This window comes from Sipha flava, unplaced genomic scaffold, assembly GCF_003268045.1.
Source record: "Sipha flava isolate LNK unplaced genomic scaffold, YSA_version1 194_pilon_pilon, whole genome shotgun sequence".
Classification (NCBI taxonomy): Eukaryota; Metazoa; Arthropoda; class Insecta; order Hemiptera; family Aphididae; genus Sipha; species Sipha flava.
This window is the reverse complement of record NW_020272758.1, coordinates 11,281-30,347: the sequence shown is the minus strand read 5'-3', so window position 1 is coordinate 30,347 and position 19,067 is coordinate 11,281. Positions and strand designations below refer to the sequence as shown.

Below are 19,067 nucleotides of genomic sequence, written 5' to 3'. Positions count from 1 at the left end.
CTGAGGGAAATTCTATAAAATTAAAGAAAAAATCACTTGAAAAAGAAGAAAATTATGTTTAAATTAAATGGTTTAAGATATTGAGATCCTGTTGAGTATGTTAATATGTAAAATGTAAATGTAAAAAATAGTGTTGTTGGAATATTTTTGTTGTATTGTTATTATAAAAAGCGATTCCTAATTAAAATTTGTGTACGTGTCATTAATTATTTATTGATTTCAAGTATTTTATCAATTATTTTTAAAATATGATATAAACAGTCATATGTAGATAAATGATAAAAAAAAAAAATATGTTGTAATGCGTTATACGAGTATACGAGTATAAAAATAATCAGATATTTTTGAGTGAAATTTAAAACTAATATTTTTTTCCAATTAGTAATAAATTATATATTTATATTAAATGGTGAGAAAAAATTACCAGTTTGAGGATATGTCAAAAAAATCAAGTTTTTAATGAAAATGGAAATTAATGTATAAAAAATATTTGATAATAAATTCTTTATATGAATATGATATGTTACGTGGGTAAAATGATTGTTTTATTTCCTTTTTCTGACAACCACAAGCACAAAACGTTTTTTATGGATTGTATTGCCTTTGTCTGGTGTTTTGTTCAATACCCAAGTCATTAATAATGTTCACAATAATTCCCTGAAACAGAAACTTTTGAAGAATTTAAAATTTGTTATATGAAATTATTGATTTTATATTATTTATATTACGTGTTTATAATACTCGTATTATAGTCTAATGAATTTCAGGAGATTTGTCTCGATGTATTGATCACCTTTACTTTGGTGATTTTCGATGTAGCACTTCGACACAAAAAAGTAAATGGTTTTTTGAGCTAATCTGTACATTTTATTAGTTTTAACAGTTAATATATCAATAAAATTAGTGTAAAATTTGAAAGCACAATCATTTCATATATGTATTACATGTTTTATATTAATTTATTACTACATGTAATTTGTTGGCAATTACCATTTTTTCGTTCAAAAATATTTATTTTTATTTGGTGTTTTTAAAATAATTGATGTAAACTTTGTTATGTTCATCGACTATGGTAGTTATAACTCAATACATTACATGCATCATTAATTTTAAAAGAAATATATAAATTGACCAATTTAGTAATTTAAAAAATTAGTGTTACATTTTTTTTATCAATATTTTATATTTTAAATATATATAAAATTGTATTAATTACATTTTTGTTTGTATATATGTTATAATACATGGTTAGAATAGGTAATAATTATTGAATACATTATTTATGTTATTTATAGATACTAGTGGTTCAAAAATTAACATATGCTGTACATACCACATATAAAAAAACCATTTATTCATACAACTAAGACATTTAGTAGAAATAGAAATAGAATTTTATACTTATGTCTTATAATGATAGTATATTTTATAAAATAAAAGGGTTATAACCTGTTAATACTCTCCCTCATGTCTACGCTACTGATTATTATAATACCAATGAGGTATCATATTCGTAACCAAATGTCTAAATAAGATCAAATTTACCAAAATGTTTGCCTCCTTATATTTTGATTTGGATCTATGGCATTATTTTCTAAATTTAAGTATTAATATTTTTATTATAAGATAAATTTTCTCATTCTGATAAATTTCTATCATCTGTTTATTTTCTAAGACCTACAGATACCTATTTTAACAGTTTTATCGAAGGAAAATAACTGAAATCTTTGATGTTAAGTTTTCTTGAATTTTTTATTAATTTTGACGTTGATATTACCGCATTATTCTCTATATTCAATATACTAACATTACCCCACTGTTACTACTAACACTCTAGTGTCTATTTTATTGCATATTAAGGCGCCTCATACATGTAGTAAGAAATAGTGATGATTAATAAAGTTTAACAAATCAATTTTTTTTTTTTTTTTTTTTACTGTTTACTTACTCATTTTGGTCTAGTCTGTCTATAGTTATGATATAATGCAGTTATGAAACGGACTAAGATTTGTGATCATTATGAGCGTATTTTTATGTGTATTATATCTATTTTAAATGCTGTGTGGCGTGGATAAGCCAAGCAAAAATGTCGCTTTCCGTCATGAAACATGTACCATTTTTCTTATTTCAATCTCAAATTATCTCACACCACTATGGTATTCCTACATAATGAATGGATTCGGAGATATACTAAAATATTTCAATATGTTTTTAAATTCAATTAAAATTTGAAGTATTGGTTATTATTAATATTTGTGTTTAGGAATATTGTTTAATGAGAATATCAACATTTGAATCGTTTTATTACAATGAACAAAGAAAAACTTATTCAAATTTGAAGTACACGGATGCAATAGAGAATTTGATACAAATGTTTCATTAAAATATTATATAAGTAAATTATTAATAACTACTTTATTTAAACACAAACTATCTGCAGACGATGTGTCTATGGAAGCTATGGGTTTATTGCTCAAAAATTATTAGATAATAATGTATAAGTCATATAAAGGACCAAATTATTGGTGACAATATACATAATAAAATAATAAATACATAATAAAATAATAAAAATATAATTAAATTAATAAATATACAGTACTCGTAAATTAATATACATATATAAATAAATGGTTTATAAATAGAAACAAATAAATAAATAAATGCTTAGTCGGAAGTATTCATCATCAAGGATATGAAAAGTCAATAAAATCGCGACTAAATATGAAAAATTAAAGAAAGAGTATATTGAGAAAAATTGGTCCTTTTAACATAGAGATAATTTATTTTAATCAGAGAGATAATTTAAAATAAGTTCTTATTAGACATAGATACGTTAATAAATATAAATACTTTGGTTATTATAATTTATTACAAATTGATACAAGTAATTATTTTTAAAAACAGTTTGTACATTTAAAATATTTTTTAAATTATCTTTCATTATTTCATTGTGTATGTGTAACTCTTCTAAAACCAAATGAATGTAAATGTTATTATTTGTAGTTAATATTCCTAAGTCGGTATTAATATCAAAATTATATTATGGTTATTTTCTAAAACATATTTAGTGAAATTTGAATTAAGAGAAGTATTTTTCAATTTTATTTTAGAAATTTGTCTTTATATTTTATTTTAAAATTTCAATTTGTTTTAACAATATTAAATTGATTACAATTACATTTAATATTTTATACACCAGCATTTTCAAAAGAAGGAAATTTTTTTGGAAAATTGTTAGCTATATTATTTATATATTTTCAATTATTATTAGTTTGAAAAAAATGTTTACATTATTATACATTATTAGTATTATTGTTTAGAGTTTTAGAAAATTTGTCAAATATACTTTTTTGATTTTTAATATTAAAATAATAAACAAAATTATTTTGTTAGTTGTGTTTTATTTTTTCCTTAATACGTTTATGGATTTTAAAAAGTATTCAAATTATTTTTATGTAGTATATTATAGATCAGCGGTCATCTAATATTTATCAGGCCCACAGACATGTAAAAACAGTAAAAATTGATAGTAAAATATATTGGTTGGTTTTTTACCGACCCCCTTGACTTAATTTCTGTTGTACTACGTTATAACTTGTTTCGTTTTAATTTATAATACCGTTTTTATATATATATGATGAAGGGCTAGAAAAAAAAGAACAGATGAATTTGAAAACTGATAGTTTTTGCCTGAGCAGACGGAATCAAATTGTTTAATTACCAAACCGCTCAAGGGCCTTGCTAGTTTGTTTGATTTACCACCAAAATTAGCTGTTTTTTAATATTTCCAACATTAAATATCATTATGAGGCTTAATATATGTCTTTTTCTAAATAAATTCTTGCATTTTAAAGTGTTAAAAATATTTCCTTTGAATTTTGATGGTTCTCGAAATTATTTAAAACTCCTAATGTGGCCCTCCAAAAATTTTAATTGGTATCCCCTGTTATAGATAATATTGAGATCATGTTGATAATAATGTTTATTTAAAGATATACGTTCAAGTTTAACGTCAAAAAAAATAATTTTATGCTCTTATTCCGTATTAATTTTATTAATTTTTTCAACAGAATCTTAAGTGTTTTTATAAAAGTATCAGTAGTATTCATGTTTATTTTATTTTATTTTTTTCAGGGGTATAAATATTTAGTTAGATTGTATGATTGAGCAGTTTTAATGTTAATTAATTAATGAAGAATCAGTTTATTTAGTTTAGGTAATTTTATGAATGGATATGGAGCCACTATTTTGTAGTAATATTTTATTAATATTTTCTTTTGGACTACACGTATTATATTTTCGGAGACATAATTGGATGAACATAGTTTAAATTCCATTATTCATATCACATTCAATATAGTGTCAATTACTTTATCTGACTGAATTTTAAGATAGATAAGTAGAAGTAAATGTAATAGTGTATTGCTTTTAACAGTTACCATTGATAATAAAGCAATTATAGTAAATTTCATTATGATTATAATAATATTTATTAGTTGTGAATAAAAACTGTTTAAATCTCTTGTTATGCATGACTGTTGAAAGCTAACGCAATACTTATTTTTTTTGTATTAATACATTTTCAGTTCTTCAACCTAATTAACAAAGTTCAACATTGATTTTATTGAACTGAGAGGTAGAATATTAAGTATAATTATTTAATTTATTATTATATCAATTGAATGAATTATAAAAACTATTATAGAGATATTTTGTTGATGTCCTCATTAATTTAATTATGATACTCAAATAAAAATTCATTAGTTAAAAAATCAATATATTTAGATATTATTAAAACATATAATAAATTATAAAATTCATGCAGGACAAATCCATGCAATTTATAACCTTGTTAATTGAATTTCAAATAAATACCCTTATTTTAATATTAACATACATCAATTCAACAAGAATATCGTACTATATACCAGAAAAAAAGGATTTGGGTGCATGTTTTCGAAAATCAAGCTTTAGAATGCCTAGTTTTAGAATGAAAATATTTAGAAAATCTATATTTTAGAATATGAAACTTTTAGAAAATCTGTGTTTTAAAAAAATGTTAAATGGTGTTTTAGAATATAAAATATTTTTGATCAGGAAGACGGGAAATATCAAAAATACATAATATTTATAAATATAATGCTTTGTTGCTCAATAATCGTTATCAAGATTTTATTTTATTCATATTGCCAATTATTATCGTAGAATTACGATAGAGTTCTATATTGATATAATATGTGATTATTTCATACCTGATTAATTTTCAATCATGCACTAAGCTTTTTAAACAATTTTATGTTGTGCATGGTTCAATTTCGCGAGATGAAAACGAAATGGTATTTCCATTAGTATTTGCATTAATGGCTGGTAAAGATGAAGATTTATATAATATGTGATTTTCTAATTTAAATAAATTTGCTGAAAATGGAATCTTTTTTAAAGAAAATAATAATTTGGAAATAATAACCGATTTCGAACAATCAGTGATTAATGCAATCAATACCGTATTTCCGTTTACAATCCACTCGGCATGTTTTTTCTATTTACAACAGTCGAACTGTGAACGAAATGCCAAGAACATCCATTCAGCAGAAAGTTGGCACAACAAAATACATCGTTTATTATCAACTCATCCTGGTATACATTCATTTATCTCCAACATTTAAAAAGAACAACATGAAACTGAAGCAACAATCGAATCGTTGATTTCAAATAAAGTATTCAAGAAAAGAAAATACAATGAAACACGGAATCAGCGTCGGGTTAAACTACAGGCAAAGTAATCAGGTGATTGGAGCGGCAAATTTAAACGATAAATTCAAATTTTTGATCAACATAGACAAGAAGTCAATTAATACTGATGATATTGTCCAAGGAGCCAAAAAACTACAACAATTTTATGAAACGGACATTGATAAAACACATTTACACAAGAATGTATACATTTCAAAACTTATATGAAAAATGCAACAGAAAAAAAACAACAAAATAAATTACATTATTTTTACATTTTTTTAGAAATCAGAATTTAGAAGAACTGTTTCCGAATGTTAGCATCTCTAATAATATACTCCTGTACGGCGGTTACTATTTGTTCGGTAGAAAGATTACTTTTGTGTCTCAAAAGAACTAAAACTTATTTAAGATCTACTAATGGCGAAAATTGATTAAATATTTTGGCTCTCCTGTGCATGGAATCGGAATTAATGTCGACAATTGACTTTCAAGACCTAACCGATACATTCGCTTACCTCAAAATCTAAACGAAAATGATTTAATATTTGACTATTGTATTAAATTTAAAATAATAAAGAATACTTTAACTAACAATATATTTCTATATGTATTTTGTTTTAAAAAAAAGTTTAAAATGAAACGGCGGCAAATGTCCTACATGTAAGCGTCAAATTGTTTAATTCGCCACTGCACGAAATAATAAATTTTTGCAAATATGTAAACGAATAGTTGATGGTTCTAATTATAATTTAGATGAATTTATAAGAGCTATTGCTAATAATCTTAAGTATTGACAATTATGATATTATATTTATTTTTTATTATAAAAGAATTATTAAAAAACATTATATATGCGAGTAAACAACATAAAAATAAAAATATTTCTAAAAATTTAAATTCTGAAAGTTTTATTTCCTAAAACATAGTGTTTCTAAAACTTGATATTCTAAAACCCAATATTTTAAAATATGACTTTCTAAAACCTGCCTCAATACTGAAAAAAGTTCGATGCCCAATAATTTTAACAGACGTGGCATTTTGTATGACCTTTCGATGGTAAAGATTGTCAACACTTAAGTAGGACTTTGATAAAATGAAATGTTTTTAGACAATTCAATCACTCCAAACTTATTTTATACTATTTACGAATCCATTGTGGCAATGCCCTATTTGTAACAAACGTATACCAATAATTTGTATTTCAATTATTATAATTTATTAAATAAAAATTATTGTTTTTTTATCGTTTCAGTAACTATTTATTTTTGAAAATATTTTTGACAAAATCTAAACTTCTGTATGAATAACCTTTTTCAGCTGACTAATAAATTTGGTTAAAACGATACCCCACAGCTATTAAAATGTTATAGCTAATGCTGAAAGTACCAGTATGTCAGGAATCCAAATGCGTGTTTTAATTATTCGTAGTTAAGAGTAAGATAAGAAGTTATATTTAAACTATTCACTCAAACACATATGGTTGTGTTTATGCATTGTAATTAAATTAGTAAAATAAAAAACAATATTTGAATCGACTTCAGTATTGGAGTACAAAAGCTAACCAGCTGAGTTTAGGCTCGTAGAAAAAATTTAAAATTCGAATTTTCCTTCAAAATAAAAGGTCGAACCACTGCTATCGTTAAACTAATCGACTTAAAATATTTAAAAGTATATAGTTGTACATACGCAGTATTAACTATACGCGCTGTTACACTTTTTTGGTCAAGTATTATCATAATACGTATAGGTAATGTTGTATACCAACTAGTTGAATATTGAGTCAATGTATGGCACAAGATAAATGAAAATAAAACAAAGAAACAACTCTCAACCTAAAGAAATCGTTAATTTTATCTGTAAAATTATTCAAATTCCTATTGATAAACATAAGAACAACAACAGTTGTTTAATAATAAAAACATTTCAAAGTAATTGCAACACGAACGTATGACGATGATAAAATATAAATGAAATAATATACTAATATTAGCTATAATACATAATTTAAAATTTACCAACCACTCGCATTTTACCCGTAATAATATTAAAAATTTTTACATAATATTGTATCATATACAATGATTATATATTTTTTTAACGGTAGGATTTTTTTTTTGCCACTTTACTGATCTTGATTATTATGTACTGATATTGGAGTTAATTGATAGAAACATGTTCCACGTGCAAGCCCCGTACAAACATTCATTAGGGCCTAGCCGGTTTTTGAAAAATATCTTTAAGGTTTTAGACCTGTTTCACAGCCGTACATTCATACGTGGCGTTTTTCAACTTACATTGTTTAATTTCATATAATAAATATATATTTACATGTTTATATTCGCCGATCGCAAAAACCTATACGGGCCCACGTCAGTTCGGCACGTATAAACTTAAATTCGAAAACGTTGCGGACGATGCGCGCGACTGTGAAATGGCCGTTATATGTCAGCAGAAAATTTCGACCGGGCCGGATCAGTAATTGTTGGCCCGTGCAGACCTCTAATAAGTACGTCGTTAAATAATGCGTGAATAATTACATCGGTTAATACAATGATAAGATTATATATGTAGTATATTTACGACGGTACGAAAAACAAACGTTCGTTAAATAAGTACCATTTAAAATTAGCATTGTAAGAAAAAATTGAAAATTTAAGTTTAAAAATTAGTAAAATTAACATGATTTTTCAAAAATCTTTTGATATGAAATTACACACATTATGTTCAAAATATGAAAATGATGCAAAAAAAAAAAAATTATTCTATTTAATCGAAAATAGGCTATATCGCGGACATTTTGAAAACCAATCAATTTGGACTTAAGAAGAAAAAACATGCAAACGCATATAAATCCTAGCCCTAATTATTACTTATTAATATAGGCCTCTAAAATTTTTTGGCCCTAGGCCCAAGACTATCCTAATCCGGGCTTGTTCACGTGTATGAAGGTAAACTGTTACGAAACTCGATGTTACTTAATTAGTTATTTTTATATTAACGTCTTGAATCGTGTTGATAATTTGTTGAACGACCTCTGTCCAACCGAATGTCAATTCAGATACGATTGCTGCGCATATTACGTATTTAATAACGCTTTAATATTATTTTCTACGTACCTATTAAGCAGGAAATCACATAGGATAAGACATCGATCCGAATGAATCGATTGTAGTCGTAACCAGTAATTATATAGAACAACAGTAGACCAAGAATTATGGGTGCACTAGTTCCGTGCAAAAGCGAATGATGGGGCCAATAGGATAATAATTAAAAGTGTTATACGAAACAAAAAATAGTATTTTGCTCATTGTACGAGCATGTGTATATAATTGGCACGTTAAGTAGAAACCATGTTTTGTTTGAAGGTGCATATAGTGATATCGTAATGGTACGTATAGTGGAATATTTATAATTGTTCCGTTTGAAGATTTCATGGCCACAATGGGTCTTATTCTAATATTGTATTCCTTGGCAAACAAATAAATAAAAACAAAGATGATAATGAAAATGAAATAAATGTCTTCCAGAGTCGAAACCCGTTGGCAAAACTTTTTTCTGTTGACGTTGAACGCTTCGTTACGATTTTTAGCTCTTGTTAACAAATCGTCGGTCACGATAAAAAAAAAGACGATGATAATAGATTTTTATGTTTTTCCTCGACCCACGAATATAAAAATCAGTTAATTTACAATGAAAATAAATATTTTGTCATCCGTATTAATCTAATTTTTATATTGGTTGGTCGAGGAAAAACATAAAAATGTATTCTCTTATTTATTTATTACTGTAAATTATAAGGAAATAAATAGTTATCAACAGTAGTGATTAGTAATCGAACGCATATTCCGTATTGAACAATGGTATTTATCGCAAATAGATAAAAAAAAAACATACTGAAAAACGTATTACGTAAAGTTGTAACATCGATGTCGTTATTACTTGTTAATATTTTAAATAGAAGTGAAAGAAGTGCAATTGTACATGTATATAACGTGACATTATTCGCGTTTTTTTTTTTCGGTCGACAGTGACCTCCTAGAAAAACTCATAATTCGATCACAAGTCTACAAAAGTTGGCCGCCCCTGACCCGTGGACAGAACATATCCGTAGGCAGGGACGGACGCATGCACGTGTTTAGGTAAACGCTGTTTTTATTTTTATTTTTTTAACACACGACGTTTTCATCACGTCGTCTACTCGCTAAATGTGTACCGTTAACCGCCTCCAGACGAATAACCGCGAGAAGTGCGCGCGCGTGCGCTCGCGTGTTCCGCTTATCGGACCGCTCGTCCACCACCGAGCTTCGCGACCCGCTCCGTTACACCGGTCGGGCGCGAGCACAGCGGAGAAAGGCGGCCGCGGCGACCAGGGAGAGTACCACGGTAGTAGAGCACCGGTGCGGCCAGTCGTTGCTCACGTACCGACCGGTGTGCACGCGTGTTCCGTACGCCGTCACTGCGCCGTCGCACTTGTTCCGGACACGCATCACAATCGCCGCCGATTCCGCACGCACCCGACGCCGGACACCGGCCGCAAGGGCTTTCACGGACATGCTCGGCGACCGCGAACACGTGATCTGCGCCGCCGTCGGGCCGCACGGCCACCAGTCGTCGACCGTGCATCACGTTCACGTCCATCGTCGTCGGGCTCATCCCGCCGGCCACCGTCACTGAACGCCGACATCGCGCGAGCCCGTCGACCGGCCGCCGTCATGACGTTGTCGATCGTGGCCGCCGTGGCCGCGCTGTGCGCGATCCTCGCGGACCCGGCCATCTCGGTCACGTCGCACCCGCTGCTGCTGGTCGTGTCGTTCGACGGCTTCCATCCGGACTACGTGCGGCCCGACGTCACGCCGCACCTGGCCCGTTTCCGTCTAGCGTCCGCCTCGCCGCCGTACATGCGCAACGTGTTCCCCACCAAGACGTTCGTCAACCATTTCACCGTGGCCACCGGTCTGTACCCCGAGACCCACGGCGTGCTGGACAACTACATGTTCGATCGGCACAACAGGTCCATGCACTACACGTACGAGCAGTTCCACTACAACGAGAACGTCGTGCCGATATGGGTGAGCGCGGGTCCCGTCGACGTACGGGCGACGAGTTGCGTTTAGTTCGCAGAGCCCTCGAGATCCAGGGGCGGAACTAGGGAGTGGAACACGGGGGATTCATCCCCGGGCGTAATATTTTAGAGGGGGTGTAATTTTTGTAATTATTAACAACCAATTTGATACTTTTAACATTATTAAACCCTGTTATTATTAGGTTAAAACTCAATAAGTATGATTGTATATTAATTATTAGAAAAAAATTCTCGAGAAGAGTATTTGATTATTGGTCTATGATAGGGCATAATTTTAACATTTTCCACGGGCGTGAAAATTCCTAGTTCCACTTCCGTTAAGATCATACAATAAATTGCACGTGTCCTCCTCCAACGCTAATCGTTAAATAATCCACGTGTTTTCGCGCGATCTTCTCTTCGATTCGTTCCTACGTGATGCTTGTTAATACGTATTATCAACACCATTCGTTATTTTCAAATACACCCGGTCTAAACAATATTGTATATAAAAAAGTAAGTTTAATCATTCTCGTCTGTGTTCGATTTCATTGAAATGTGTACACGAAGACCCTAGATCATTTCCTCCCTGTTAGATTAGATAGGTTCTGAATCGCTGTTGATAAACCGATTATTTTACGAACGGTAACAAATTAAATCCAAATCGATCGATTATGCAATACAAAGTATTAATCTCCTTATAGGAATTAGGCTATTCATGCTCCATACGACTTTTGAGAGTGTAAAAGAGCACAGCCTGAAAATTTTTTTTCTCTTTTTGGTTGTCCATTCCAATCAAAAATCATTATCAATAAAACTGCACTGTTCTATATAGAGTATTCAAGATTTAATTTAACAGCCATTTACTCAAACCTACAGAAAAATACGAAAAATAAAATCTTTAGATTAGTTACAGAAATTCATAAAATGTTCTTATAGTATTTTGCTTATTTATTAATTTATTCAACGAAATTACTGTCACGTAAAATTATGATTATCTTGTACATATGATACTAAATTTCGCTCCAAAATCTTTATTAAATACATTATTCAACATCTGATTTGTGAACCTTTGTATTTATGCTCAGTATGATAAAAAATACTAGCATCCGGTTTATCTATATATCATCAAGCAGCTTATTTTTCTACGGTACTTGTTAAAATTTAATCTTTACGTTTCACAAAAATTGATTTCATTAATTTACTCGTTCTATGTACAGCGTTTATAAGTTATAATATTCACACTTCTCATAATTCAATCCAATATTTCCGTGATATTATTATTATTTGTTGGGCTCGGAAGTTATAGAAGCCAATAAAAGTAATATATGCTTGAAAAAATGTGCATTATGCAAAAGAGAAAAATTATTTATTTAATAAAAGTTAAATAGCAATATCTAAAAACCTATACTTAAAAAAATGTATTATTGAAAACTGAAATATGGTGTATAACCGGTTGGCATTTGAGATTTTCTTGAAAAAATGATTAAACAAATATATTTTCATTATCTATGAAATACAAAATAGATATATGTTATATAATACCTGTTAAGTTGTTGAATTGAACCACTAATATTTTCGTTAAACTCGTAGTAGACAATAAAAAATAATAATAAATAACCACCAAAAATAATAATGAATTTTATATGATGTACGTTTTCTGCGTTATTAGTGTTGTGTTATGTAACATTATTTAAAATAAATTGTTTAAGAATGAAAAAATGAATTTATTTAGAAAATATTAAATACTCGTATAGACATTTTCTCTAAAATTAATGAAATATGAAAAATATGCATTTTTAATTTTCAATTTTTAAACTCAACATTATATAGCTTGGATTTTTAGCTTGGTATGCTATAAATCGAGAGCATACAGTAAATATGCATCTCTCTTGTACTTCTGAACCCTAGTATTTATATTGGTAATATGTACATTAAAGTCTATAATTCAAAAGTGTCATGTACATAAGAACGCAGGAGCATAGTTTTGTTAATTAATTATTATTTATAAGCAATATTTTATTCGTAGTATGTAAACAGATAATTAATTATCATATTAATTATTAAATTATTTATTATTGTTTAATATATGTATATATTATGTTTAAATATTAATACTCTAAACAAAAAAGTAATATTAAGTAAAACACATACTACTATTACTTAAAAATTAATAATTATTGTTTGTAATATTGTCCTTATCAACAGCTGCAAATATTTTTACTGAATATATTATAACCTATGATTCAAATCTAAAACTACCCTATAAACAGGAATAAATTAATTTTTTTTTTTCAAAATACTATTCTCATTATGTGGTTGTAAATAAACAATAGTTCAATTGAAATAAAAGTTCCGAACGTTCAAAAAATAATAATTGAGAGGAATACGTAAAAGTGATATTATTTTTATACTAACACAAATACAATTACAAATACATAATTTACAAATACAATTATCACTAAACATTACACTAATTTTTTAAGTGCCATAGATAGTAATAGAAATAAAAAAGGAAAATTTTATAGCATGACGTTTTTGCATATTTAATTACTAATTATAACAACGGTATTATTCTGATCTGGTAATTTAAAAAAATTAATCGCGTGCACCATATTCGAAGAACATAATTAATCATCATATTTTAAAAATAATAACAAATATCTAATTATTGTTCAATATTTTTGTATTAGTAATCAATGTTCATAATATTATAGAATGTGGTGCGTAATAAACAACTACTCGTATATGTACCAAAATATATTTTACTGAAGTACTTTTTTCAGCTTCTGATTACGATAGCATACATTAGCACAAATTACGATAGCATAAATCATCTTAAAAGTTAAGCTGATACGCTCAAAATGTTAAATATTAGCACCAAATGAAATGTTTTATTTACAGACGCAGAACGAAAATAGTGGTGGTGGTCGTCATAGTGGTGTGATGATGTGGCCTGGATCCGAATTTCCATATCAAGGCAAAACATCGACTCATGTTGCAGTATACAATTAGTAATAATATGTGTAAATCATGAGTAGAGCGTAGAATTTTTCGGTTAAGTTGGGGACTAAATTTTGAGGGATTTAAATGTATTCAAAGTACAAAACTTACAAAATTTAAGTCAAATAAATGAATAAATTGTATTTGTTACTTAATGTAAATGTTTTGATTTTTAGTGTAATAATTTTCTTAAGACTAAATAAATTATTATTTTATATATTTTAGTTATAGTTCAAAAAATCAAGTCATGAATGATAGATTTAAAAGTGCCATAAATCATGATATATTTAATTTGACATTATTATTCTTATCTTCTTATTTTTCCTTAAACATTAGTTATTTCCAGATTTTTTTTTTCTTCAATTATAATAATTATCGAATTTAATCATATAAAATGCAATGTTAAATATTATAACTGACACCTAAATAATTATAAGCAGTTATTAGGGTTATCACTGCATGAAAAATTAGTATGTTTTTGTTTATATTTATTTGTTGTTTGGTTTTGTAGTTCAACACCCTGGTCGAGTCGTGTGGATACAGTTATATCGTGGATTAAAGACGATAAAAAACCAGCAAATTTAGTTTTTGCTTACTTCGAAGAACCAGATAATACTGGCCATGTATTTGGAGTTGGATCACATGAGATAAAAAATCAAATCGTCCGAGTAGATACTACAGTCAAGTACTAATGATTTTTAATTAAACTTAAAATTTAATTTATAAAGCTACATAATTGTACATATTGCTACCTGAATGAATTAATTTTCCATAAGCTAATATTCTATATGAAAATATAGTGGTTATATTTGAATGTACGTAGTTTAATTATTTGAAAGAAAGTATAATAAATTAAAGCAATTGTTATGTTTACTTTTAAACTAGTACATACCATAGTTGATCTTGATTTATTCTTTAACGAATTAAATTTCAAAGGAGACAGTTTAGTATTGATCTTGAATTAAAAATATTTACTCACTTTGTTTAACCAAATATTTATCATTGGTAACATTTTATACTCTCGAATATCTCATCATAATAACTGATAAATATAGTATCGTGATTTAGAGCGAACCTTGGAATTTCCAACATCTTATACATTTTTATAAATAACCGTGGAGTTAAGTAAATTAAAATTACTGTTATTACAGCCTAATAGCTAAGACTTACAATCCACATAATATTAGGTTTCTTTATGTATACTTTAATAAAAATTGATAGAGAACACCCGAATATTTTTCCTTCTTCTTTTCACGTTAAAGTTATCGTGATTGCTCTGTATAATAATATAATTCCTGCTTGAATACTTCACATAAATAAAGTACACAATTAAAAACTAAACTATTGGAACCATATACTGTGAAAATCAGCGTTGTAAAACGTATGTTTTACAATATATAAAAAGAAGCTCTCTAGGAATGATTATTTCACTTTATATTTAGCAAATTATGTATTCATAACCAGCGTTGAATATATTAAATAAATTCAGACCACTATATTTCATTGAAATAAACTAAATATAATTTAATATTGTTTAAAAATAAATTATTTGTATTTAAAGATAATTAATGAAATAGTAATTTGTTACTTATGTTTAATTATCTATAGTTAGTGTATTAATATAATATGTTTATTAAATTAATTGACTATACTGATTTTGTGTTTATTGCATAATGTTGCGTCAGTAAAGTATTAAACTATAAAAACTTATGTGCAGTTTAGGTAGCGGGTTGATGAAATATGTACAATCATTTTTGTAGTATCTTATAGGTTATCACTAGTATATTATAAAATTGAAAATGTATAAATAACACAATTAATTTTGTTTTGTAGATACATAGTTGAACGGATAAAAGAGGAAAATTTAGAAAACAAAATAAACCTGATTCTTCTCAGTGACCACGGAATGGATACAGTCACATATGATAGAATTATATATTTAGACAACTATATATCAAATAAAACATGTAAAGTCGAAGTCACAGGCCCTAACGCCTTTATAAATCCAAACCCAGGTAAATAATTTGAAGCGAAAATCGTCGTTTTATATTCAGTCCATAGCATATGATGGATATGAATATTATTATTATTATTTTCAGGTAAATACGACGAAGTTTACAGTAACCTTAAAAATGCATCAAAAACACATGGAACATTTGACGTGTTTAAAAAGGAACAACTACTAGATCGATGGCATATGAAAAATACAGACAGATTGAATGGGCTGCTTTATGTGTTGGCGAAACCAGGTTATGCATTTTGGGACGAATATTTCAAAGATCTTCTGAAACATACAAGTAAGCTTAAATAAAAACTCTTAAAGAATAAAAAGTATCAGAGTACCTATACCATATTATGTCCTCGTCGGCATTGTTTGATTTTAATTGCATGATCATAATAAATGATGTCATAAACAACAAAACCTGTTCATTTTCTACTTTAAAATGCAATGATTCCAATCACGGCCTTGACTCGTTTAGGTAATGATTTGACCTTGTTTGATTTATCGATCTGAAAAGAAAAAAAATGAGACACATCAATGCGTTTTAATTTTTTTTTTTTTTTCGTAACTGTGAAGTACAAGAAAATAATTACATATAATTATTATACAATGTATAATTTTACAAAAATTATAAAATTTTCAAATAACTGTAAACGTTTTTAACGCATTCCGAACCGATTCGAAATAATTATCCCGACGGTTAATCAAAAACTATAATCACTAGTGCTGTGAATTCAATTCACTAAATAACCTTAAAAAATGCATTAAAAATATCAAAAAAAAATACAATATAAAATGCCAAAAATTATAGAATAAAATTAATTTAAAATGATTTTTAATTTAATTTTTATATTTACCTAAATATGAGTACAGGATATTATACATTAGTACATAACATGCATAAAAAAGTATTTATTTAATAAAAAAAAAATTAATAAAAAGTTGATTATACTTAATATATTTATTATACTCTACTTAATGCTATTCACCTGAAAAAATGTTTTTTTTTTAGTATTTATTTTGTTAAAATAATAAAAAAAACTAAAATATATTTATTTTCGGGTACCTCATTCATCTTTAGACTTTATAGTTTGATTAAAAATACTGGAAAATGAACTAAAAAAGAAAAATATGATCTAAAAATGAACAAATATGACCTAAAAAATTAAAAGTGTCAAAAAATGCAAAATAAAAATTGCATAAATGGATTCGTAGGCACATAATTCAAATTATGTATTTACAAAGCTACATTTTACCATCACCAAAAAAAAAAAAAAAAATTCACTCTTCTACAAATTTACAAACCTAGTAATAACCATTCGTATAACGTCCACAAAAGTATTCCGTTGTGAGCGGATCGAATGTTTTCCGGGTCCACGGTTCGGAACGTGATTCGTGACTGGTTCAAGACCGTGGTCGGGCGACGTTTGATGGAAGTCAACAGCTAAATAAACGCGATAAGAGATGACCGGGGCAATAATCGACGCGATTCCTTAAATTGCAGCAAAAGAGAAATTCAAAGCGGGCACGCACGGCTACGACAACGAGGAGCCACCGATGCGGGCTTTCTTCATGGCGTCCGGGCCGCTGTTCAAGCGCAACTTCACCGCGCAGCCGTTCGACAACGTGGACATTTACCCGCTGATCAGCCACGTCATGGACCTGAAGCAGTTGGCCAGCAATGCGGTGCGTCCCAACGGCACGGTGGCCGCCGTCGAGCAACTACTGGCCGAGCGTCCCGGGTCCCGGGCCGGTGGCCCCTGCGCCAAAGGGTCGCTGTCGGTCGTCGCGTGTGTCGCGTCCGCCGCGATGACGCTGCGCACCGCGTCCCGGTACCTGTGACCACCGCCGGTGCCGGTGGACTGTCCGGACGTCGTGCCCGTGTGCCTCGCTTCGTCCTAAACGCTCTGTATACGCTTTCTATAGTTTCCACCGCCACGGTTGCAGTTGGCGCCTGGAAACCGGCCGGAACTCTACGACGTAGGACGATATTAAGCGCGATCGCGGGGTGTAGGATGGCGACGGAGATGACCGCCGACCAATCGCACCCTCCGCACTGCTGCTCTCACGACGATTTAGTTTTAGTTTCATTTTTAATTTAGTCATGTAAATATCGTAATATAGAAATATCGTCTTAGGCGAGATTTTAACACTTACTGTATGTATCTTTTTTTTTCTCGATATTTTAAAAACTTATGCAAGTGAAATCGGATAAAAATATTAGATTTTATTTTTCATAGCCGGTTTATTTTCATTAAATATAAAAATGTATATGCTGTACGTTGTCAATGTGCTTTAAATATACCAGTCGCACTTACTTTACGATCCCTTTCCTCAGTCCCGTTCGGATTATCTCGACTCTACTGTATATAATTAATATTATTACATCGATTAAATGATAATTTCAATTGTGGAAATAGATTGACTTTCATCCCACGTGATATTGCAGAATTCTTATTAGTATATAATATGGGCTTAACAGTTTATGGTGTATGTAATCTCAGATATATGTTAGTGTGTTCAACCGACCAACCATTATTTTCAGCACGTATTTTAACACCTGAATAAATGATTTAACCACGTTACGCGAAAACACCACCGGCTAGTAACCACTCTGATCCAAAAGATATGTTATTATTCATGTAAATTATTTTGCTCAGAATGTCTAAGTTACCGAACGGCTAATAATATTAATAAGAAATATTATATTTATTATAAAATATTGTTTTTTTTTTTTTTTTTTTTTTTTTATAATAAAATATCGTTTATTGAATATTTACAATCTATACTATTATATGTACAATGAGTAAATTTGTTGGAGGATGACGGTGATGGGACGGTGAAAAGGGAAGCTCACAGTAGAGCTACCTTTACATGAATATTAAATTAATTTTGGGTATTGAGAAGATCTCTGGACCATTTTCGATTAAGGCATCAGGTAGGGTTACCTGGAAGTGTATTAGAATGAAGTTGAGATATAAGTTGGTTTGGGTGGCTTTGCATTTTGAAGTGGAGTCTTGAATAGAAATTGGCTGCAGTCTGGTTGATGGATGGGAAATTGAGGTTAGGTCAATAAAATATTGTTATAAGAAATAATATTAAACGGAGAAGTAAGTGGTTTACGAAAATAGCAGCAAAGGTAGTTATTATAATATAGAAACGAACAATCATAAGCTATGCACACATCAATGATGAGAACACTAATGAGTAGTCAGCAAATGATAGAAATAGTCACCAAGAACAAATGTTGAAAAACTGTAG

General features: G+C 29.1%; 1 protein-coding gene across 1 annotated transcript; it reads left to right on the top strand.

Annotated features, from left to right (window-relative positions):
• The first annotated feature begins 10,061 nt into the window (after positions 1-10,061).
• LOC112681668 (ectonucleotide pyrophosphatase/phosphodiesterase family member 5-like) lies at positions 10,062-18,004 on the top strand. The gene is made up of 6 exons (XM_025551945.1): positions 10,062-10,808; positions 13,706-13,815; positions 14,316-14,489; positions 15,638-15,819; positions 15,904-16,101; positions 17,311-18,004. The coding sequence occupies exons 1-6, from the start codon at positions 10,452-10,454 to the stop codon at positions 17,646-17,648; spliced, it is 1,359 nt and encodes a 452-aa protein (XP_025407730.1). The 5' UTR covers positions 10,062-10,451; the 3' UTR covers positions 17,649-18,004.
• The last annotated feature ends 1,063 nt before the right edge of the window (positions 18,005-19,067 follow it).